Raw genomic sequence first — 17,408 nt, forward strand, 5'->3', positions numbered from 1 at the left:
TTCTTCCATGCATACCTAAAAAATGACAAATGATATATTGACAGGCTTGTGTATTTACCGATTCAACCCTGCAAATTGTTTACTTTGGTGAAATGATTGGGAATTTCCAAAGGCTGACTGCTGGGGCAGCAGCACTGCCCAAAGAAATCACCATCTCTGGAGGGATTTAAAAGATGTGTAGATGTGACACCTGGGGACATGGTTTAGTGGTTGACCTGGCAGTGCTGGGTTAATGGTCTTAAAGATCTTTTCCAACCTGAATAATTCCATGATTCTGTGATTCTTGGTCTGAAGCAGCCAGGAAAGAGTGCATCAGGATGCAGCATGGTACTGCACACATTTCAGGGAGTTAAGCTAAAATCTTGCACTTCTGAAATCATTAATCTCATTACTAATATGTATGTGGCAGAAAGCTACAGAAATAGGCAGGAACTTTGCTAATGTTGCAATCACTTTTCTGTATATGAAATGAATTTCATACAAAACACCTGCTTGAGCAGCATTTTCAGAATACTTGCTTGTCTGATTCTCAAGCAGAGGTACACTGCAGATGTCTGTAGAGGAATATTTTTCATGCACTGAATAGTTCATTTTCTCCTACATTTTTCTTATGGGAGTTCCTAGTTCTTTTAGTCACCTTATCCCCTATCCATGACTAAAATATGCCATTAAAATTAGGAAATGCTGATCAGCAAAGTGAGGAGCAGTGTCCTCTGCTTCATGAATATCACATGTACATTAATGTTCACAGGGCTGCTGCCCATGTAAATCATTCAGATTATTTAGCTGATGTGAATTCTAGAGAAATGGCTAAGATGAAAACAAATGTGCTCTTCAAGTTTATCCATGTCTCTTAAAATTTGTTTATCTTGCTCACATTCCTATCTGAGTAGGTGCAGTTTGAAGGGCAGTGGAAAATTTCTTTACATGGCAATTACCATTCAATATTAATAGAAGGTGTTGAACTAAAGTCCTAAGCAATGAACCCAGAGGGAATGCAAATTTTTCCCTCAAAAACTACTCTGCATTCTTCCACTATGCATTGGTGCATTTACACTTGTACAATTTAACAGTTGCTTTTAACAAAATTAAAGCTGGCATTTGACTGCACAGGGAATTGTAACTGGAAACTTAGCTAAATTATTATAACACATTCCTAAACAGGTGGGTAGCATTAAAGTCTTAAGTGTTACTGCTTTCAGAGACAGAACTCTTGGAAAAAGCCCTTTAAGCATGTCAGACCAATTTTTATATGCTCTTGTGCTTTATTTTTAGAGTAGCATTTGTTATTGTGTGTTTTCTCAAGGGCAGATATTTTATTTTGTGTGTCCAGCAAGACATTCTGCCCCTCACTTCCATCCAGCCACAAAGGTCACTGTGCCATCAAACATACAGACAGAACTCATTAGAGGGATGGTTTGGGTCTCTTGTGATGTGAAATGGCACTTTCATACCCACCAGCCTGCACCTGGTCTCTCCCTGCATCACTGGCTTGTAGCAGTCCCTTACATTAAGAAAAATTCTGTCTTCACCTCCCTCTCTGCATTAATTTGAATCTTCAAATTAGGACAGAGTGTAAAATAATTCAAACTACCGAAGGTTCTCAACTAAACATTTTAAGTTTCCCAAACCCATTATTTTATTTATTCTTCAAAAATGCTGGAATCATACTAGAAAAAAATTTGTCTGAATGGCAAGCAGAAATCATTACCCAGCCAGATAAGCCTATAAAGCATTAAGATTTATCTTAATATAAAATAGAGGGCCTGGTTGTGGCACTCTCTGCATATTTGTCTAACAGACATGTAACAGAGAAATGGTCCAAATGAGCTTAATAAATCTCTTTCTTAAACTCACAAAAGACCACATCCTCACTTCCATAATTCTATTACAGTCTGCTCCTCTGGAGGAGATAAAAGAAGAGATAACCTCTTCATTCAGAATATAAAATAGCAATTGTTCAGCTGATGATTGGAATATTTCCAGTAGAAGGACTTAATTATGGAACAAAATTAGCTCAATCTGACCTTTTCAGAGAATAATGCAAAACTAAGTTTTTTGAAAATGTCTTCCTGGAATAACTGAAATAAGGAATAATTTACTTCCCTCTTTTTACAAGAGCAAAAGGTGGCAGAATATGATAGCAGCATTCTTGGTAAGATGACAATCCAAGGATAATAATAAGACAGTATGTGCAGAAAGGGATAATATATTTAATAGACTAGCTGATACAGTTTAAAAACAGAGAAACTTCCAGACACACAAGACCTTTACAGCAAGAGCAGGTTTTCCTCAGTGACTCAAAATTGCAAGCTTAGTAAGTAGATGTTGTAATGGCTGTGTCATAGGAATGCACCAAAATGTTTGGTATCTATATCCATTACACACTGAAAGCTCCTCTTGGGATAAAGACAAAACACATTGTTCCAATCTCTGCTTTATCTCTGTGATAAATAGGAATAAGTGCCTGCACCCACAGACCAACAGGCTGATGATTCTGGTGTTAAAGCACTTCCCTCACTTCCATGCATTTATCTGTATTGAGGCACTCCTTACTAGGAAAAGAAAAAAAAAAAAAAAGCTACAAACTGGAAAGAAAAACCTCATCTGTTTTATCACTCCCATCTCTGATTTCATGACATTCTGAATGCTCCTAAGCCATGCTGATACCACTGCATACAAGAAAAAAAGGCATGAACAGGTGGTGATATTAACAGGCTTCTTATGGTTCTGAAAAATGAGATAGAAATGTTTCATGTCATGAAAGTCAACATCAATCATCATCCATCTTGTGCAGATATGGAAATCAGCCAGTGTGGTTCTTGCTGAGGAGGCGTGAGATATTTCTTTTGCATCAGAGCTGTTGCTCTGGACACAAGTCATAATTTGTTTAATATAGATGAATGAGGAGAATATTACTAACACAGCCTTTTTTTTTTTTTTTTTTTTAAATAAACTGAAAGCTCCCCCTCCTGGCACATTCCCTGAACTGAATGCAAGGTTCCTGACATCTACTTTAAGCAACAGGAGATTCATGAAAAATCTTTAAAAGTGGTGTATTTATAATTTCCCAAGGATTTCCCATTTCCCCATCCAGCTATGAGACTTGATAGGAACTGATTGGACACCAGGAGTTTGTCCTATCAAAGACTTTGTCTATAATTTTAATCTGTTGCTTTTCCAGGCAAAGACTTATGGTTTCTACTTTGCTGCATATTATACAAACTTTTTCTGAAAGTTTGAGTGTTCACATTTGTGTTCCTTCAGAGTGATCAGTTTAGCTCAGCCATAACCCCACCATCTAATTTCCTAATAAATGCCTCGGAATAATTTTGAGAAATCTATTGGATCTCTCGGAAGCAATGCTGCAGCTCTGCTGAGATAAGATCCTGGCCAGGCTCAGGGAATCTGAAAGCCAGGGAAAGCAAAAAAGCAAAGAGGGACATGTTTATGTCACAGTTTTGGTAACTGCTGTAGCTGCTCCCATCTCATTGCTCCTGTGCTTCGGGGACTGCCAGCCCCTCTAATGCCTTGAATCAGTGCAGTCACTTATGTCTTAATGTGCTGAGCTGATTTGTCTCTGAATTTCCACAGCCATGCACTTATGCAAAGAAAGGGGAAGATTTTCCTGTGTACAGCCACAGGATCCTGTAGTTCCCATAAATTCCTGTGTTTTAATTTTGTTACAGTCCTTGGTACCATCAACTCCAGGCAGGCTGACAAAGGCAGTGACACTGGTTAGAGAGCTGTCATTGGATTTGCCATCATATCAAACACATCATCTCTCCATGTCCTTAAAAATTATTTTTGTGGAACAACGTTTCACTGGAGCATGAAGACAAGAATGGATGTTCCTGTGCAGGCAGGATTGTGCCTGCACAGAGCCATGCACACCAACCCTCTGGCCACACAGAGCCCAGTGAAGGACATGACTAAAATAACATCAACATAATCTCAACTCAGTGCTGAGCTGTAGTAATAAAGTGAGAATGAATGATTGAATGAATTATAACTGTGTCTTCCTTTCTAGGCTTCTGAATACCAAGGGGGTGTTTTCTTCTATAGCAGTGATGCTACTTTGCTTTTTATGCAGTTGAATAATAAATATGGCAGGTTTCAGTTGTAGAAGAGTGGTTATTTTAAAGTCTAGCATAGAGTAACCATTTACTACAGATACAATGAAAGAAGTATGTCTATTAGAGTTGGTACATTAAGTCTGGAAGTGGGAGAATTGCTGGCCTGGTACCTTATGCCACTTTCCTCTTCCCTCTCTGTGGTTACAAAAATCAGGATTGACCTACACAAACAAAGCTGCTCGCCCTAAACAGAGCAGAGCTCAACTGCTGAGGCAGTGGGGCCAGGGAGCTTCCAGTGCCATTTACAGCAAAGAAGGGCTGCTAGTATAAATATCTCTATTTATGTATTTACAACATCAAATGCAATTTGAAGCCAAATCAGAGTAATATTAACGTGAAAAAGGACACGTTCATTATATCCCTGAATGTAGGTACACACGTGCACCTATCTGTATTCTTTTTTAATCCTTGCTATATAAATGTATATGCACATGTGCCTTCTTAGAAATGTCTTAAAAGCTGCTTTTATTGTCATAATGAAAGAGTAGGACTCCTTTGAGAGCCATTTGTCTGCAAAACTACAGTAAACTTCCTTTGAGTAGGCTGTCTGCACTCAAGAGAGTTGAATCAGTAGAACTTTGACGAGACTAGAAGACCCACTGATATCTAATTAACGTGGAAATAATTGTTGTAATCGTTGCATTTCTCTACAAAGCATGTGCTGAAAAGCAGTTACACGATTTAGTGAGCATCAATCAGTTTGATATGCAAATGGAGGCAAGGACTACTTCATAATGCTGGTAGTATTTAAACATTTGTTTATTAAGCTGAGAAAATTGGAAATGTCAACAAATGGGGTCCAAAAGCAATGTCTTTTATCAACAGAGACTTTCTTCAGAGCTTTTGCTGTGCATCTTTTAGAGTCAGAGGCTCTAATGACAAGAGCAACAGCAATGCTAAAAGTGAAGGCACTGCTGGGAGTAAAGTGTGGAACAGTCATTCCTGCACCTGACACATTCCAACACTTTTCCTCCAGGAATAAAAGGGAGCAATTGTAGTGTTCTCCAGATTACCCCTGAGCTCTTACCTTTTCGCTCTTAAGGGGTCATGGAAACAACCTAAATTGTCTTTATCCATTTAATGTAGATTCAATTAACTCAGGTTAATGACTCTGGGATGGAGCTCAGGGAGTTGAGAGCTGTTCCCATTGTTCAGTCTGGCTTGTCCTGTGACATAAGCTGCATTTTTGGGTGGAGAAAAAAGTAAAAGACAATGAGTTGCCAAGACAGGATTAAACAGAGTCTACAGGGAAGTGTAATAATTGCATCTCAGGCACATGCAAAGCTCGTGGCTGCATCCAAGTACAGAAAAGCAACACAGAGTTGATCAAATCATGTAGAAAACAGCTGCATCTTTTCTATTTCCTAAACTTTCACCCTTAAATTCAGTACAATCAACACAAAATCCTTGGGAGTAATAATCTGTGACCTGTTAAGATTTAGATGAGTATTTTTGCCTGGGAAGTATCTCCATCTTTGCTAGAAATATTTATCATGGCCAAAAGAGTGGATGCCAAATATTGTTTATTTCATAAGGAGTGCAAAACTGCAAATTGATCCCAGGGACTATGGAAAATTATGTAGTTGAACAATATTTGATGGTATATGCTACTGAAATCTCACCTGGAAGATTTTAACAGCATCACTCAGAAGAACCCTTGCTAACCCCTTCTCTTTTCTTTTACTTTAACAGGATTTCTGAGCACTGGGGACCAAGCAGCAAAAGGAAACTATGGCCTCCTTGATCTAATCCAAGCTTTGCGATGGACTAGTGAAAATATTGGTTTTTTTGGTGGTGACCCATTGCGAATAACTGTTTTTGGATCTGGGGCAGGCGGTTCATGCGTCAATCTCTTGACTTTATCCCATTATTCTGAAGGTAACCGTTGGAGCAATTCAACCAAAGGTATTATGCAGGTTGCAAATTTTGACAATTTTGGTGTCTGCATGCCACCACCATTAGTACTATGTGATGTTCTGTATATTCTCTTTGTTTCTATGAACTGTTGAGTTCAGCTCAATATTAAGAAACTTTTTAAAGGCTGTACAAGCCTCCTTCTCCCTCAGCTCTTCTGTGCATGTTTAAATTTTGGGTCACTTTCTTCTTTTTCCTATGGAGCTTTGTAGAATCACTTTATAGCAGACTTCTGAACAGCATTTTCTTGGTGCATCATTTTTGTCTCTTTTCTTTCCTACCTAAGGGTGTCTTTTTTGGAAAATCAGTCAGTCATGCTCACAGTAGATGAGGTCATCTATATTCAGACAGTTGTGAAAGGCATGTTTAGTTTCTCCTGAGGAGCAGAATTTAAAGAAAACTAAAATGACACTGTTTCTCTTTTCAGGCTAACAGCTGAATTTCTTAAAACTATTATTTTGTGTGAAGGAAACAAGTAACTAGTTCAGAAATCTTTTGTCTGAAAGTGCATGGACTTCACTTGCTGTCATCTAATAAAAGAATGGTTGAATGTTTTGCATGCATGATCCAAAATTGTCAAAGCATCCAAGTTGCAAATGGATTTCCTTCTATATGTTTTTTCCTATTCCATAACTAACACCTTTTCTCTCTAGTTGAGGCAGGCAGCAGGGAATTAAAATCATGCTGTTTGAGGCACCCAACTTATTCTATGATTTTTGCACCACAGTTTCACACAGTGTCTCTCATTTGCATGGCTATTGCTTATTGATCACGTTACTTTTGTCTTACTGTTTTCACATATTTTTTATCTGTATTAGTTTTACCAGGGACACCACACTGTGCCCTGTGCATATAATCCTCCACTAATTTATATTGCTGTATCTCCATGGGGGACTAATTGGCTGGTCATAAAAACGTAATTCTGCTGACATTAAAAGAGCTGCATTTCCCCAAAGTCATGCTACAAAGACCACTGAGGTCAATAGAAGTGAGAGATTCTTTAGACCATGCCATTATGCTTCTTTAAATGAGAGAAAAATACAATTTTTACAGGAAGAGCCAAGTGGAAAATAAGACTGTGGTCTAAATTTTAGTCTATTTTCACAATTTGGTTTTTTAATGTAATCTTTTTTTTTCTTCCATAACTACCTGAACTTAAATGGGAGATATTTAAAAGAAGATGCTTGTAAGAACAAGATGTAAGCATTATCTCACTGCACTGTGACCTGAGGGTCTCAATGCTCCATCTTCTTTCATCAGAACTCTGAAAAGCAACTTTATCATCAAGGATTAACTCCAGGTTGAATGAGGACACCTGGTTTATCTTCCCCTAACTATTTGTTTAGTGTTAAAATCAATCTTCTTAGTGTAACATGGCATCAATGCAAAATACCAAATTTACAATATTTGGACAGTCTTGTGTTGCCTCTTATCAGCAAATGATACCCTGTCATATCCCAACACATGGCCAGAATTCTGCCAGGAGCAGAATTTGCTTGGGGAAAACTGAGGCACCAAGTTGCCAACACAGCAGATAAAGGTATTTTTGAGAGGTCTGAAGAAGGTTCAGTAAAAGTAAATTTTTAAGGATTTCTTTTAAAAGCAAACCCATGCTTTGATGAAATTTGGATTAAACAGAACAATTCACCACACTCCCATGTATGTTGTTTCATTTGGAGGTGGTAGAGCTGCCATTAAAAAAAAGAAAAAGAAAGAAAAAAGAAAATATAAATTGGTCAGGTTCAAAGAAGAAAAGTTATTTCTTAATATTTCCAAACCCTATTTTGTTTCCTGATGTTTCACATTCACATATGAGAGGTGCAGAAGGGCTTTTTAGGAGAGCATGTAGTGATAGGACAAGGGGGAATGGCTTCAAACTGACAGAGGGCAGGGTTGGATCAGATGTCATGAAGAAATTTTTCCCTGGGAGGGTGGAGAGGCTCTGGCACAGGTTTCCCAGAGAAGTTGTGGCTGCTCCATCCCTGGAAATATCCAGGGCCAGGTTGGATGGGGCTTGGAGCACCCTGGGACAGTGGAAGGTGTCCCATGGCAGGGGGTGAAATGGGATGAGCTTCAAGGTCCCTTCCAGCCCAAGCCCTTGTAGGATTCTGTGATTCTATGATTATCAACCAGACTCTTTCATAAGCTATAAATTCAGAAGCTCTCTCAGCTTCTGTCATCTCCCTCTGAAAGATTCCCTTGGCAGTGAGAGAAAGAATTCAGCCTATTTCAAGATGGAGCTGTTCACAGCCACCCACCTGCAAGTGGGCAGAGCAGCACCCATCTTCACAAAGTGCTCTCAGAATATAGAGGAATATATGCAAATTATTATTATTTACTGTGGTGAGACATTGAAAAGGGGTCACAAAGCACTATGGCCCATTGAACATTTAAATCTTCTTTCCATCTGTCTGAAGCCCTTAAGCAGTAATAATCATACACATTATCACACAAAAATGTAGTTCTCCATCCTGTGAGGTACAATTTCTGCCATGAATTCTGTGACAGAATGAAAATAATTTTTCAGACCATTCATTTTTCAGCAAATGCTTTGAGTGGAGGAATAGCTCTGTCAGCATTCTTCAGCACAAGGAGGGATATTTAGCTTCACTTCCTCAGATGGTTTTATGGCCAAAGGACTTGACCACTTTTACTTAATCCAGCATCTGATGTTTATGTAGCACTTAGCAAGCCACAGTGTTTGTATCAGCATTTTCTTACACATAGCTTACACTTTCTGTCCTTGTTCAGACATATTTAATAAAGCAATAAAGCTAGATTTACACAATATGCAAAACCCTCCACACATTATGAATTATCATGAAATACATCTTTGTGAAAATTCAGCTTTGTCATTTAGTTACATTTATTACAATGCCTGGATCCTCTGTGGTAATTCTACTGACTTTGAGCTGATTTATACTAGTTCAGTATCTGACCTCATAAACATGCAAATATATTTTAGCTGTTTATAGCTCAAGTTCATTCTTATTTTTACTCATATCTTGCAAGAAAATAATATTTGGATATGGCTTCTCATAAGTTTAAGAAGAGGCTTGAGTTGACACATTTCAGTCTCTACACCTATCTAAATTGAAGGCTTTTCTATTAGGACCTATAAAATCTAGAATTATTTAAAAATTCCTGAGAAGCCTGTAAAACGTTTCCTGCCAGCAAAAGATTCTGACTTGTTTGTGAGTGTACAGGGTCTGGTGCTGCAATAGAGGCTGTAAAATCATTTCTCTGATTTGATTTAGAGGCTAGGGAGGTTTTTTTATCAATAGAAATATGTTGCTTATCAAAGCAGAAGCCATCTTGTGCATTATTGGAATAAATTTCTCAGGTAAGCTGAGTGCCTTGACTCCAGCTGGTCTGGTGGGAGTGACCAGCCATTCATCAGGCATTGGACTAAAGATTCCTGGTGGAATTGTGTGAGGCCAGGTGTCACTTTCCATCCCTAAGTGACTCCAACAGAGATGGTTAAATGACTTCAGGTGCACATCAGCCCAAGTAAAACAAAATTTTGAGCCATATATTTTAAATCAGCATAAAAATTTAACACTATAGACCACTACCCAATATAAAATATTTTCCAGTGTTTGTGCAAAAAGTATGATACTGAAATGAACTTTTTTGAAAATTGAAAACAAAACAGCAGAAAGGCCACTGTCACTAAATGTTGTCTAAATACCTATTAAACACAATCTAAATTACCTAAATATAGTTTCTGAGCAGTATTTTACACAAGGTTCAGACTCTCTTTCAGAACCCAAAGTACCCTTCTCAAATGGAGAGGAAAAATGCAAAGGGAGGACCAAAAGTATCAGAAGAAGGATAGTGTTCTGATTGCATTAGAGTCAATAACAAAATAATTGCATTAATTGACTGACTACAAGGGGGTGAGGTTATAATCCACGATATGTTTTAAAAATCATTAGAGAAGGGAGAAAAAACCATAAATTTTAAGGTATTTTGTTATTTCTTTGGGTAGAATTCCTGGTCCAGAGTGCTATTAAATCAGCATAAATTCAAGTTAATTGTACTGAAGTCTTTGGGATTTACTGCATGTTTATATGCAGTGCCAGATCATCCTCTCTCCCTTAACTGAATACCTGAACATATGTTTAAATCTCTGAATTACAAAGCTAAATAGTATAAATTATGTGATTTCCCTTTTTATGTAAGTATGATCAATATAAACCTGCCTTAAAAATGTTCCTTACAAGAAAGGATTTTGGCACTTATAAATTTAATAGCTGCCTGGTAGATTCTCATCTATTACTCTGGCATACAAACTTTTGCAGTGATACACAATGTAAAAGCACTTCACCTTTCAAGCAGAGTTTAATCCCAAAGAAAACATTAAAAAGTGTAATAAATTTATTTCATATAGTTGTATGCATGCATGCTGCAGATGGGTGAACAATACCTAAAACTTCAAAGCATTTCAGATACTTGATAGCCTTTCCTCCAATCTATATATCTATCTGATTTAATTTTAAGAATTTTTGTTGTAATCTGATAGTTTTATCCTACATAATGTAATGCCACTCCTTTTCCTTCCTGAGTTTCTTTTGAAAATCTGTTCCTCAGCTGGACCATATTGAGGGAGAATCATTTGCTTCAGCACATACTGTATTTATTTTATGCACATTACTGGTAGGTACAACAGCAGTCAGATCTCACCACCCCATATATTTAAGTACTATTAAGATTCAGGTATCTCTTCTGTTAAAGTTTTCTATTGTTTCAAAGAACTCCTTTGAATCTTTCAAAGTCCATGGCTGTTTCAAGGTCGCTTCAGTAGTTTTCAAATATTTCTCCCCACAGGACTTTTTCAAAGAGCAATAGCTCAGAGTGGAACAGCTCTCTCCAGCTGGGCAGTTAGCTTTCAGCCTGCAAAATACGCCAGGATGTTGGCTACAAAAGTTGGTTGCAACATGTCAGACACTGTGGAACTGGTAGAATGTCTGCAGAAGAAGCCTTACAGAGAACTTGTGGACCAGGACATCCAGCCAGCAAGATACCACATAGCCTTTGGACCAGTGATCGACGGCGACGTGATACCAGACGACCCTCAGATCCTGATGGAGCAAGGAGAATTCCTCAACTATGACATCATGCTGGGAGTGAACCAAGGGGAAGGGTTGAAGTTTGTTGAAAACATTGTGGATAGTGAAGACGGCATATCAGCCAGCGATTTTGACTTTGCGGTTTCTAATTTTGTCGATAACTTATACGGATACCCCGAAGGCAAAGACATATTGAGGGAAACCATTAAATTTATGTACACAGACTGGGCAGACCGGCACAACCCCGAGACCAGAAGGAAAACGCTGCTGGCTTTGTTCACTGATCACCAGTGGGTTGCACCAGCAGTGGCCACTGCAGATCTTCACTCGAATTTCGGATCGCCTACGTATTTCTATGCCTTCTACCATCATTGCCAGACAGACCAGGTACCTGCATGGGCAGATGCAGCCCATGGAGATGAGGTTCCTTACGTACTAGGAATCCCCATGATTGGTCCTACTGAGTTATTTCCTTGTAATTTCTCCAAAAATGACGTCATGCTAAGTGCAGTGGTGATGACGTACTGGACAAACTTTGCAAAAACTGGGTGAGTACCAGATAATGAATGTCTTGTGTGCAAACTTGGGATGGAATGGTGCTTCCCATTTGTTATCTCCCTTGAGAGTGTCTATACTTGTAGGATGAATAAGAGATTAAGAATTGAGTTGGATATTTATATTTACAGTAATGTCCCTTGGTTCACTTATATGTTTTAGGTAAGAAGAGAAAATATCTTTGCAGACTTTCTGCAAGGAAATTTTAAAATGTACACAAAACTAATTAAAGAAACTCTGGAAAAGTGTAAAACTAAGCATTTAACATATGTCTATAGTTAAAACCAGCTACGTTACTACCTGCCCTTACCCCACCACAGATAATTTCATCCAGTGAGACAGAAAATTATATAAACATTCCATCAAATATACTACAGCTTATTTTAGTAGCACATGTTATCCTAAATTCTCATTTCTGACCATAAAATATGTGACTTTAAACTTGGAAAGTTTTGCCATTTTCATTAATTCTTTTTTTTTTTTTCCCACTGGAGTTCAAAAACCTTTATTACATTTGACCACTTATTTTTGACTATACATTGTACTGAGTTGTGCCCTGCTAGGATCCTTCTACTCTGGAAGGCCACAGATGATTCACAGGAACATAAATGCAGAGTTGTATGAACTTTATGCTGCTAAAAAAGACAAACAATGTTCTCTCACACTGGTCTCTCATAGACATTTGTCCACATCACCACATCCCAGGCAATCTTCCCTGAGTAGCACAAGATTTCACTGTGAGACATCAACATTTTGGAGAACCAGGAAGGTCACTGAAGTCTGTGTAAAAAAAAAAGGGTTCTTTTGCATAATGCTGTTTCTAATCAAGATTATTAAAGCCTCTAATTTTAGGGAATAGAATTCTGCTCTGTCCAAAGGCAATCTTAAACGTTTAGTATAAAATCTTAATTATGTTAATTTTATAACTCCATTTGAAATGCTTTGTAACATTGGAGATATCTTTTTCTTTTAGTGACCCAAATCAACCAGTGCCGCAAGACACAAAATTCATCCACACAAAACCAAATCGTTTTGAAGAAGTAGCATGGACCAGATATTCTCAGAAAGACCAGCTGTATCTTCACATTGGATTAAAACCACGAGTTAAAGAACACTATAGGGCCAACAAAGTGAACCTTTGGTTGGAGCTGGTACCTCATCTGCACAATCTTAACGACATTTCACAGTATACCTCTACCACAACTAAAGTGCCATCGACTGATAATACTTTCAGACCCACGAGGAAAAATTCAGTTTCAGTTACTTCAGCCTTTCCTACAGCCAAACAAGATGATCCCAAACAACAACCAAGCCCGTTTTCAGTGGATCAAAGGGACTACTCAACAGAGTTGAGCGTTACTATCGCAGTTGGCGCGTCTTTGCTGTTCCTGAACATTTTGGCCTTTGCAGCACTGTACTACAAAAAGGACAAGAGGAGACACGACGTCCACAGGAGATGTAGCCCACAACGTACCACTACCAATGATCTCACCCATGCACAAGAAGAGGAGATAATGTCCCTCCAAATGAAGCACACTGACTTGGATCATGAATGTGAGTCCATCCATCCACATGAGGTGGTTCTCAGGACCGCCTGTCCCCCAGACTACACGCTAGCTATGAGAAGGTCTCCTGATGATATCCCCTTAATGACACCCAACACCATCACAATGATCCCCAACACTATACCAGGGATTCAGCCCCTACACACATTCAACACATTCACCGGAGGACAGAACAATACTCTGCCCCATCCTCATCCCCACCCCCATTCACACTCAACAACCAGGGTATAGCCAGACAAGACGAAACAAACTTTATTTTTTGATGGATTACAGTAGGTGATATTACTGAAGATTACTTGGCTTTCAACCTACAAGACTCTTACTATTTAAATATGGAGGAATATTATGTGAATATACATATCAAGAACACTTGGGGTTTTGAAAAAAATGAATTGTACATATATGAAATGAACTTAAGAAACAAACAAAACAAAAGAAAAAAAAGAAAGAAAGAAAAAAAACAAAAAACCCAACTGTTTGCAATTGCTTGAAGCAGTTGTCCTGAATGATACTTTTTCATTCACATTCAAGTATTAATTTTTTGAAGATTTAAGTTACATAATGGAATTAGGCATGTGCAACACAAGCAGGAAAGAACTATGACTGAAAATTTTAAAAACCTATAAATATGCACAAGGGACACACTAATGGAATGTCAGATAGTTTTCACCAATTTTTATTTGGACCTGTTTTCTTGTGTAGACCATATTTACATATTTGAATAAGTACACAAAGCACCAATGCTGTTAAGGCCTTAGAAAGGGGCTCATGCTGAAATCTGCCAGTCAGAGAAGTTTTACAGCCTGGCAGGTACAACATTATCACTTAAGTGCTGTCAGTATAAAAGTTGTGGGAATAAAGGAAACTGGATATTTTTAGCACGATGTGCATGATAATTTATATGCTTGGTGGCTGTGCTGCTGATTAAGCCGTAATTAAAATTCTTCTCATCCCATTGGAGTTTTTAATAGAAGCTTTCTCCATCAATTGGCACAACCTAAAGAAGTTCTTTAAAGGGGCAAAAGTAATTATATTAAAATATTTCACGGTAGCTTCAGAAAGAGAAGGGATTGCAACAGTTCTTAAAGTTATTTATGGCATTCTAGGTATACAGTGGTGGACCCTCACTGATATGAATCCCAAACCAAAAAAAAAAAAGTATACTATTAATGTTCTTTTTTCTTTCCACCCAAATAATTTCTAGCTTTGAAATAACTATAACTTTAATGGAATCTCCTTTGATGAAGGAATTCTAATTTGCTGTGATTTAGTTACAGAGTATTGTGTGCAAATTGATAAGGTAAAGTGTGTCCAAAAATTTAATTGCAAGGACGTTTTGCCATTTAGAAGTGCCCCAATATTACTGCTCTGATTACACCTTTCAGTTTATTGTTTCAACTCATGTTGCATGTTACAAAGTTTACTTATAATACTTTAATATAATGTTAATCCCCTTTTTGCTATACATTAGCTTTGTCATTCCAATTGATTATCTAGACCAGATGGCAAGAGTGTAGAAAAAGAGGGTGTATGAGAACGGGGAGAGAGCCAACAACTGGAAATTTTAAAATCTGGATACTACATTTGTTTGTGTGATTTGAAGTGAATGTTCTAAAATCACAAGAAATTTTTCATTCCCCTGTTGCTTTTCAGTAATTCTATACCATGGTCCTTTCAAAACATTTGTATATGTAATCAGATGTACATTTATATAAAAGAAATAATTGAGATGGACTTAAGAGCACACCCCTGATAAATACTTTCTCTCTTACCTGTACTATATTTCTATTAGACTAAAGTTATGTGATTTTTTTTTTACATTTTTTCAAATTACTAGCAATTTTGATAGTTTGTAAGATAATGCGAAGAACTTTCTCTGACAAACTAACTGCAGTAACAGAAACATTTCTTTTCAGTTACTCTTTTTCAAGAATGAAAGCTTATTACACACAAAAATTGTATACTACTTGATGGAAAAATTACTTTGTATTTCTTGGCCATATTACTGGTCACTGAGTGAAATAAAGATAATCTGGATAACGAATATTATTCCAATGTTAAGAGACCTGATCTTTGCTCATTAAAGAGCTAAAATGTTTATTGCTGTTTTGTCATTTTTTAATGAAGTAATGGTAACTGTCTCAAATAAAGAGTAATATCTTAAGACCAGTCTGGTTTTTGAAGACATGTGGGTGCCTTCTACAATTAATAAAACTGCATATTTATGGGCCAGCCCCACCACAGCCATTTCTTAAAGAAATATTGACAATTTGACTGTCATCACATGTAAATCTCCTCCAGATTTCAAAAATGAGTTAAAAAGGCAATATCAACACAAAAAAAAAAAAAGCGAGGAACAGGCCAAATTGAAATAAATCTGCAGTATTCCATGATGGGAAAAAAAGCATCACCTGGGTTTTATTGGGTGATTGAACTTGTGTTATAAAAGATTGCTGAGAAGTTTAAAGCAGGTTGCTAACATTGAGCACAGACATTAAAAATTAAGTTGAAACCAAAGTAATGTACTGCAATTTCAGTTATTTTACTTACCTATTAAAAAAAAAAAAAAAAAAAAAAAAGAAATAGAAAACCATGTACTTAGTACTTCTTACAGTCCCCAGTTTTAAATTAAGGTCTTTTTGTAGAAGCATAAAAAATAGTCTTCAAAATCCAGGGCGGTCTGTGTGCAATTTCTGCCTGATGTGGTTGTGCTTTTAGACTGTGACCTGCCAATGTAAACCAATAAAAAGAATTGTCTGCCATCTGATAATTATTGTTTAATAAGAAGATTGTATTTTGCTATGTTGATGAAACAAAACAAAAAAAAAAATACAAAAATATTGATGGCCATAAAACAAAATATTAATGAAATATGATTTTATGTGCTTTTCTTAACTTTATCAAAACCAAAATAACTTTCTACTATAGTTTATTTGTGGCCATATATCTATATATCTCTATATATACAGTATCTGGTAATTGTTTACTTTTATTAGTTACAAAATAAATGATTTAGGTAAACCAAGCATGACACTACACTTTATTTCTGTCAGCCAATAGTATTTAAAATGTGAAAGATGAAGGCAACAACACAAATTATGTCACTCCTGTTTGGAAAAAAAAAAAAAAAGTCCATTCCTGTGATACAGATACTGTGAATGATATTTTAGTGGCTACTTTATACTGACATTACAGCAGCTGGCTTTCCAAAAGTAAGATGGTGTCCCACATTTTAACACAACATTAAGGAAGAGTAAGAGATGTTTTAAAGCTGAAATGAAAATATAAGAAATGGTTTTGAAATATCTTTATGTGCTTCATGGAATATAAGTTTGTTCTTTTCAGAATATTTTATCTATTTGATTTGTTTTACATGGTAGCCTACACAAAAGCAAAACTGAGTGTTGATATTTAATTTCTTGTATCATCTTTGGACCAGATTTCCAATAAATTTAGGATATCAGTCAGTCTTTGGAAGTTCAGTAAAAATATAAAGAGCCTGCATTTATTGATTTCACACTTTTGTAAATATGTTTGCAGACCTTTTTAAGAAAATGTATTCTACCATTTTGAGAAAAAAATCAACAATGGAATCATTGTCTCGTTTATCTATTAAAATTACAGGCAATATAATGTGCTGTGCTGACATTTCTAGGAGAAATAAAACCGATACAAAATGCATTTTGCTCAATGGTATCTCAGTTGGTTACACCTGATATTCTCCACCCACAGAAGACTTGCAAGGCCTGGATGAGCTTCCTGGATAAAACCCTCCATAGGAAAATGTTCTTGTCTTTGCTGTCTGTACTAAACATGGGTTCCTGTGTCACAATTCTTTAATTACCTGATGTTTTTGTTACTCAAACACCCTGAAAGCTGGATGAATAGAGGCCTAACAAATGAACATGTTACAGTTTTAAAGATACCACTGCACAGAAGATGCTGGGATTTCTGTTGCCAACTTCACTAGGAGATGAAACAGCTGACTTCATAGGGAGCTGTCAAACATCATGGTATTCCTTTGATGTTTGGAAGATGTTGCTTTTCCCCTGTGATGTTAGTTTAAAATATTGGCCCTTCCCCCACCTTTTTTTTTCTAGTATTGAACAGTTACAGATGGTCGCTTTTTAATGTAAGCGAACGTTAGAAATTTAATTATTATTGTG

The 17,408-nt window shown here is 37.0% G+C and overlaps 1 protein-coding gene across 10 annotated transcripts in view; it reads left to right on the forward strand.

Annotated features, from left to right (window-relative positions):
- The window catches only part of NLGN1 (neuroligin 1), a 416,745-nt gene extending 399,337 nt beyond the window's left edge, over nt 1-17,408 (forward strand). For 7 of the 10 annotated variants that reach the window (XM_079315493.1, XM_079315491.1, XM_079315487.1 and 4 more), the window contains 3 exons: nt 5,829-6,041; nt 10,881-11,670; nt 12,651-17,408. In XM_079315493.1, coding sequence (XP_079171619.1) covers nt 5,829-6,041; nt 10,881-11,670; nt 12,651-13,473 — 1,826 coding nt within the window. In that variant the 3' untranslated portion in view covers nt 13,474-17,408. The remainder of the gene's footprint in view (nt 1-5,828; nt 6,042-10,880; nt 11,671-12,650) is intronic. The other 3 variants (XM_079315494.1, XM_079315489.1, XM_079315496.1) reach the window with 1 other exon arrangement.

Source organism: Erithacus rubecula, assembly GCF_903797595.1.
Source record: "Erithacus rubecula genome assembly, chromosome: 11".
NCBI classification, from domain to species: Eukaryota; Metazoa; Chordata; class Aves; order Passeriformes; family Muscicapidae; genus Erithacus; species Erithacus rubecula.